The 8,005-nt window shown below is 49.1% G+C and overlaps 1 protein-coding gene across 1 annotated transcript in view; it reads left to right on the top strand.

The window, feature by feature from the left end:
• Positions 1–8,005, top strand: part of LOC140377900 (tau-tubulin kinase 1-like) — a 45,205-nt gene that overhangs the window by 23,006 nt on the left and 14,194 nt on the right. Inside the window, exons 12-14 of the mRNA XM_072463513.1 lie at positions 505–650; positions 794–1,134; positions 1,448–1,626. Coding sequence (XP_072319614.1) covers positions 505–650; positions 794–1,134; positions 1,448–1,626 — 666 coding nt within the window. The remainder of the gene's footprint in view (positions 1–504; positions 651–793; positions 1,135–1,447; positions 1,627–8,005) is intronic.

Raw genomic sequence — 8,005 nt, 5'->3', positions numbered from 1 at the left:
AGCCAGTATTCTAATATATCCTTTATTTTCTTTTTCATGAGCCACACATAGCCACACCACAACATCTAGAGTTCTGAGTAGTGTGAACATATAGAAAAGGCTGGATAAGCATAACTTATCCCGTTGTATGTAAACATTATTGTACTCTACTATTCCTTTGTGTGCATTTCAGGGTACTAGCCAGCTACAATATAGCTGCAGTACAGTATATACTTATATCTCCACAAGAGGGAGCCACATTACAGGTTTTAGTTTCATGTCAGCCTTTAAAATGTTTATTACATTCTATAATATTCAGCATTTTCATACAGTGTGAATTTCAATGTTTTTCTTTTGACATAATATGTTCAGATATACAGTTATAGTATATTCTGGATTTCAGATTAATTTAATTTCAGATAAAATTCTCATCTATTATCCCATTAGTTCTGAACTTTTTTAGTTTAAACCTTATACTTTGAAGGCCTGACCCGTAAGTTGAACCCTGGTTGCTCTGGTCCACAGGGAGGACCGGACGAGGACCCAGGAGCTGTCCGAGCCCCCGAGTCTCCGAGTGGTCAGTGCAGGTCTCTGCGCTACCGACGAGTCAACAGCCCAGAGTCTGACCGGCTTTCTGCGGCCGAGGGGCGAGGCGACGGATACGGCCAGAGGTCAGAATAAAGATCTGGTTCAGACCGGGTTCAGACCGGGTCCTGACCGGGTCCAGACCGGGGCCAGACCGGGTTCAGATCTAGTTTCCACCTGGTTAGGACCTTGTACTCGTTTCAGACTTGGGTTTTACATCTGTCTGCAGGTCTCGCATGGACATGTTAGGTTCTCCGTCGCGGCACGTTTACTCGTCGCAGCCGGCGCAGATGCTCTCCATCGATCCCGGTTGCCGCGGGGACCGTCAGGCGAGCGGCCGCCAGGAGGTGTCCGCGGCGTCGGCGGACCAGGAGGCCCATAGTAACGCCTTTATCCGCTCGGTGCCGCTGGCCGAGGAGGAGGACTTTGACAGTAAAGAGTGGGTGATCATCGACAAAGAGACGGAGCTCAGAGACTTTCAGCCCACGACGTCCGGCACCACCGACGACGAGCCTGAAGAACTGCGCCCCCTGGAGGAGACGGAGGAGCGACGCCGGCTCCGGGCCGCAGGTACCAGGGGCCAATGGGGGAGTGAGAGTCGTACATTCATACATAACCAATAAAATAAACCTTTTCGTGTTGGTCTTTGAGGTGTAACGATTCAGAAATATAACCGTTCTGTTCGATGCACGACGTGTGACCTACGATTCAATTTATTACAATTCTATCACAATACGTAAAATAAAACAAATATTAATGTCAAAACAAACTCAGATTGGTTGACTAGACCTTAAAACTGTTAAGTTTTTGCGGTTGTACTTTCATATTTCTTGTGCTAAACCATGAGACGACGCTATAACGGCGCGTCGGTGTTTGTGCCCAGGCGAGCTGGTGGTGCGGCCCAAAACCCACGCCAGGGACGGCAGTCGCGGCATGCTAACGCTAACGGAGGAGGAAGCGTCGCGGAGGAGCGCAGGAAGTCCCGCCCAGTCGCCCTGCCACTCGCTGCCGTCGGGCCGGCCGCGGCGGAGAGAGTCCGAGCCCATTGGACCACAGCGACCGGTAAGGGACGCAGACAGCCAATCAGAGCGCAGCTTGTTGGTTTGACCCTCCTCCTGCGCAGACGGTCAAGCTAACGCGCGCAAAGGGACACATCCAGCTCTTTCCAAACCGTGATGGTAATTAAACTAAAGTAATTAAGTCATTAAATCTGTTAACGACTATGGAAGCCCTAGAGGGACATGCTGCGCTCAGGTGTAGAAAAGTCCTATAATTTAACCATTTAGTGTCTTTTCTGATGTTAAATCCTGTATCTTTTAAGATGAGGCTTGTTATAAGTATCAAAAATCTGATACTAAAAATAATATTAACACCAGATACTCATTTGAAAAAGGGATGATTATTTTTAGAAGGATTTTGATCTTTGTCAGAACTGGTAAAAGACCACATGGCAACAGAAATAAAATATATTGTAATTGTATTATAATTAGTATCACGTATCAAGCCTATTCCTAAGTGTCAAAATATAGTCTAACATTTTAGTATCTTGACAAAACTAGATCAGAGTAAAAGATTTGTCGGTGAAAGTGTCTCCCAGGACCTTAAACCTGATGTTGGTGAAGAGGCTGATGCTTCTTTGTGTCCATCTAAAACAATGACCCGTTTCAGTTTTTATGTGAATGGAGCTGGATTTGTCCTTTTGAGATGATGTCACTGGCAGCACGGCCCTGCAGCTAAGCCCCGCCCACTCCGAATATAATCACTTCCTGTAGCGCCAAAGAAGCAAGATGGCATCTGAAACACGGTCCAGGGTCAGGTCTGAAACACGGTCCAGGGTCAGGTCTGAAACACGGTCCAGGGTCAGGTCTGAAACACGGTCCAGGGTCAGGTCTGAAACACGTTCCAGGGTCAGACCTGAAAAACGGTCCAGGGTCAGGTCTGAAACACGGTCCAGGGTCAGGTCTGAAACATGGTCCAGGGTCAGGTCTGAAACATGGTCCAGGGTCAGGTCTGAAACACGGTCCAGGGTCAGGTCTGAAACACGGTCCAGGGTCAGGTCTGAAACACGGTCCAGGGTCAGGTCTGAAACACGGTCCAGGGTCAGGTCTGAAACACGGTCCAGGGTCAGGTCTGAAACACGGTCCAGGGTCAGGTCTGAAACATGAAGCAGGGTCAGGTCTGAAACACGGTCCAGGGTCAGGTCTGAAACATGGTCCAGGGTCAGGTCTGAAACACGGTCCAGGGTCAGGTCTGAAACATGGTCCAGGGTCAGGTCTGAAACATGGTCCAGGGTCAGGTCTGAAACACGGTCCAGGGTCAGGTCTGAAACACGGTCCAGGGTCAGGTCTGAAACACGGTCCAGGGTCAGGTCTGAAACACGGTCCAGGGTCAGGTCTGAAACACGGTCCAGGGTCAGGTCTGAAACACGGTCCAGGGTCAGGTCTGAAACACGGTCCAGGGTCAGGTCTGAAACACGGTCCAGGGTCAGGTCTGAAACACGGTCCAGGGTCAGGTCTGAAACACGGTCCAGGGTCAGGTCTGAAACACGGTCCAGGGTCAGGTCTGAAACATGAAGCAGGGTCAGGTCTGAAACACGGTCCAGGGTCATGTCTGAAACACGGTCCAGGGTCAGGTCTGAAACATGGTCCAGGGTCAGGTCTGAAACACGGTCCAGGGTCAGGTCTGAAACACGGTCCAGGGTCAGGTCTGAAACACGGTCCAGGGTCATGTCTGAAACACGGTCCAGGGTCAGGTCTGAAACACGGTCCAGGGTCAGGTCTGAAACACGGTCCAGGGTCAGGTCTGAAACACGGTCCAGGGTCAGGTCTGAAACACGTTCCAGGGTCAGACCTGAAAAACGGTCCAGGGTCAGGTCTGAAACACGGTCCAGGGTTAGGTCTGAAACATGGTCCAGGGTCAGGTCTGAAACATGGTCCAGGGTCAGGTCTGAAACACGGTCCAGGGTCAGGTCTGAAACACGGTCCAGGGTCAGGTCTGAAACATGGTCCAGGGTCAGGTCTGAAACACGGTCCAGGGTCAGGTCTGAAACACGGTCCAGGGTCAGGTCTGAAACACGGTCCAGGGTCAGGTCTGAAACATGAAGCAGGGTCAGGTCTGAAACACGGTCCAGGGTCAGGTCTGAAACATGGTCCAGGGTCAGGTCTGAAACACGGTCCAGGGTCAGGTCTGAAACACGGTCCAGGGTCAGGTCTGAAACATGGTCCAGGGTCAGGTCTGAAACATGGTCCAGGGTCAGGTCTGAAACATGAAGCAGGGTCAGGTCTGAAACACGGTCCAGGGTCAGGTCTGAAACATGGTCCAGGGTCAGGTCTGAAACACGGTCCAGGGTCAGGTCTGAAACATGGTCCAGGGTCAGGTCTGAAACACTGTCCGGGGTCAGGTCTGAAACACGGTCCAGGGTCAGGTCTGAAACATGGTCCAGGGTCAGGTCTGAAACACGGTCCAGGGTCAGGTCTGAAACACGGTCCAGGGTCAGGTCTGAAACATGGTCCAGGGTCAGGTCTGAAACATGGTCCAGGGTCAGGTCTGAAACACGGTCCAGGGTCAGGTCTGAAACACGGTCCAGGGTCAGGTCTGAAACACGGTCCAGGGTCAGGTCTGAAACACGGTCCAGGGTCAGGTCTGAAACACGGTCCAGGGTCAGGTCTGAAACACGGTCCAGGGTCAGGTCTGAAACACGGTCCAGGGTCAGGTCTGAAACACGGTCCAGGGTCAGGTTTGAAACACGTTCCAGGGTCTGGTCTGAAACATGGTCCAGGGTCAGGTCTGAAACATAAAGCAGGGTCAGGTCTGAAACACGGTCCAGGGTCAGGTCTGAAACAATCAATGTTTCAGTTTCAGTCTCAGGCCTTGGTGTTTCGTCAATGTTTCAGTTTCAGGCCTGCGTGTTTCAGTTTCAGGCCTGGGTGTTTCAGTTTTAGGCCTGGGTGTTTCAGTTTCAGGCCTGGGCGTTTCAGTTTCAGGCTGGGTGTTTCAGTTTCAGGCCTGGGTGTTTGTGTTTCAGGCCTGGGCCATTCAGTTTCAGGCCTGGGTATTTCAGTTTCAGGCCTGGGCGTTTCAGTTTCAGGCTGGCTATCTCAGTTTCAGGCCTGGGCGTTTCAGTTTCAGGCTGGGTATCTCAGTTTCTGGCCTGGGCGTTTCAGTTTCAGGCTGGGTGTTTCAGTTTCAGGCCTGGGCGTTTCAGTTTCAGGCTGGGTATCTCAGTTTCTGGCCTGGGCGTTTCAGTTTCAGGCTGGGTGTTTCAGTTTCAGGCCTGGGTGTTTGTGTTTCAGGCCTGGGTGTTTCAGTTTCAGGTCTGGGCGTTTCAGTTTCAGGTCTGGGTGTTTCCTCAGTGTTTCAGTTTCAGGCCTGCATGTTTCAGTTTCAGGCCTGGGTGTTTCCTCAGTGTTTCAGTTTCAGGCCTGCGTGTTTCAGTTTCAGGCCTGCGTGTTTCAGTTTCAGGCGTGCGTGTTTCAGTTTCAGGCCTGCGTGTTTCAGTTTCAGGCTTGCGTGTTTCAGTTTCAGGCCTGGGCCGTGCTGCCGGAGCTCCACATTCAGCTTCATTCCGTTTCTTCCATTGTTTGAGGATGACTGAGACTGTTTGAATCTGTCCTGATGTTTCACTGCAGCTTCGGACTAAACCACCTCACATTTGTTTATTTGATTTTTTTCAATCAATTAATTGTTTTGTTTTATTGTCCATTTTTTTGTTGGTATTATTTTAACCCCATTGCACGTTTTTACATTTTGAGTCCTAATTTTTTTATTTGAATAATTGTGATATCTTAAGTGTACAGCCAATGCTAATATGTGTTTTTATTGGCAATTAATCACATTTATGTAATATTTCGACAAACTAGCACTCGACTGATGCAATTTGAATAATTTTAAATATTTCTTGTATGAAACTTAACAGTTTAAACTCTGGGTGAGTGGAACAAACGGACATATGTCCAGAACGTTTTCCAGGGGACAATCATGACAAACTTATGTTACACGTGTTAATGTCGCGTATGAATTTAGACCATTTTAGTTGGGGACAGTATCTTTGCTGAATCGTGTTTGTCATTCTGTTTTCTCTGCTGTATTTCTCCTGCACTTATCGTGTGTTCTGCCGTTTCCCGACACGACTGTCCCGCTGTGACAATCAAGTTTAATCGATTAAAGATATAAATACGGTACATTTAGCAAAATTTGGGGTTTTGAAAATGTACATCTTGAACCTTGTGGCATTCGCTCCAGTTCAGTCAAACTAATGACGTCATCAGGATGTGATTGGTTCAATGAGACAATGTGACACAAACACAGGAAATAAGAACGGCCATATTTGGTCAGAGCAGATGTGTCCGTCAAAAGAATCCAGTGGGTGGAGACTTGGAGGCATTTAATTAAAAGTTTGGCTTTTGATGAAACCTCTGGAGCTACAACATTCAGCTCCTACATTAGAACAAGGTCAAATGATTTCAGGGGTTTCACGTGTTTTAAGGCTCTCAGACAGAAGCAAAACCACACAGTGCAGCGCCTCCTTCTGGTGGACAGAACCTGGCACTGCAGATGTGCACTAGAACTCACAAATAATTAGGGCACTAGACTGTTTGACCTCTGACCTCAGTAGTTATCTCTAAACTCAGCATTGACCTCTAAACTCAGCATTGACCTCTAAACTCAGCAGTGACCTCTAAACTCAGCATTGACCTCTAAACTCAGCATTGACTTCTAAACTCAGCAGTGACCTCTAAACTCAGCAGTGACCTGTAAACTCAGCAGTGACCTCTAAACTCAGCAGTGACCTCTGACCTCAGTAATGACCTCTGACCTGAGCAGTGACCTCTAAACTCAGCAGTGACCTCTGGCCTGAGCAGTGAGCTCTAAACTCAGCATTGACCTCTAACCTCTGCAGTGAGTTCTGACCTGAGCAGTGACCTCTGCAGTGACCTCTGACCTCTGGCTGTTTAGCGGGTTTCATCTGCTCTTTTTGTTCCTCATGTTTTGCTTCAGTTTCTTTCACTCATGACTTTTCTCGCTTGCTCAGGTTTGGTCCTCCATATTTGGTGGCTTCTTCCTCTCAAACAAAGCCTCGTTTCCTCCGAGCGTTTCACAGCTCTTTGCTCCATAAACTGAAGGTGAAGGTTAAAGGGCGCCAGGCTCAGTTTAAGAATTGACTGGACACTAAATTCAGAATCAGAATCAGAAAAGGTTTATTGCCATTATCAATGAACAGAATTCACAAACAGAGGAACTTGTCTTGGTGATTCAGTGCAACATAAAACAATGAACACTGAATAAGTCAAAAGAGAAATTGTATATTTATCTATATATAATAAATACTCTGGACTGATGCTCTTTCGAGTCCTCAGTCGGTCTCTGGTGCAGTAAAGCCGTAGCTGCCCCGGGGCTGACTGACGAAGCAAGGCTGCCATCCTGCGCCCACAGTCTCTCCGCGTTCACACCGACGCATCCGCACAGAGGCAACGACGCTTTTACGTGGACTCCAGGCCATCTAAACCACACCGTTCACTCAGAAGAACCCAGCTGGAACTCACCGCACCGTCAATAATCCGTAATTAGCTTGAGTCACAGCATTAGCGTTAGCCGCGGTGGAGAGTTTGGAGGAAACAAGGCTGGTTCTGATCCGCAGCGTGCACCTCCTGGATAAAGCCTGTGTAGCGGCGTTCCGAGTATTCTGTATTTTCATTTTTGTCACCGCCGCCAACCATCGAGGACTGTTCCCACCCCTTCCTCCACATACGGCGAAGCCCCTCCTCTCGTTTAAACGTACTATGTCGAGCTTGCCTCAGGAGGACCAGCGCTGCAGAAGAGAAAAGTGATGCTCGGGGTAAGCACAGTTTAGGCCTCGTCCTGTGTCCTCACTCACGCTGTCTTCTGTTCCTTTGGGCCATCTTGGTTCCCCTCCTTGTTTCTCCTGCGTTGTGTGTGTTGTGTGCTTGACATCTCGTTTGTGTTGGTCCTTTTCGCTTTAAGCATCTCTAACGCTCATTCCTCCTCAGCTCAGACTCTGCTGGTTCTGTCCGTGTCCGTGCGGCGAAGGTCCAGGCCCAGTTCTGCAGCTCCGGCCTCAGTTCCGGGACTCTAGACTCTTGGCTCTTGTCCACAGTCTGATCCTCTCAAAGAATGTCAATAATTGCACACGATCACGAGGAATAACTGGCCCAAACTTTCAAACTACTTCTGATTCTCCCTGGAAACAAACGACCTTCTTTCCTTTACCCTGACCTCCTCGATGAAGCAGGAATCCTCCTCCTCTGAACTCTCTTAAATGAGTGAATGTGGCCGTGTGCTGCGTGAACTGGGATGGGCCTTCGCTTCAGACAGTTTTGCATCCAATGTTAGCCGGTGCTAATGTGAGCCGCTAACGTCGCTAGTCTTTCAGTGACACGATGACCTGTGTCCAGTCAGAGTCTGCTTCCAACAGTCGGACCAG

This window comes from Eucyclogobius newberryi, unplaced genomic scaffold (assembly GCF_026437365.1).
Source record: "Eucyclogobius newberryi isolate DKJ021-1_F unplaced genomic scaffold, fEucNew1.0.hap1 SCAF_4, whole genome shotgun sequence".
NCBI classification, from domain to species: Eukaryota; Metazoa; Chordata; class Actinopteri; order Gobiiformes; family Gobiidae; genus Eucyclogobius; species Eucyclogobius newberryi.
Note: the sequence above shows the minus strand (reverse complement) of the source record. Positions and strands in the feature narration are given on the sequence as shown.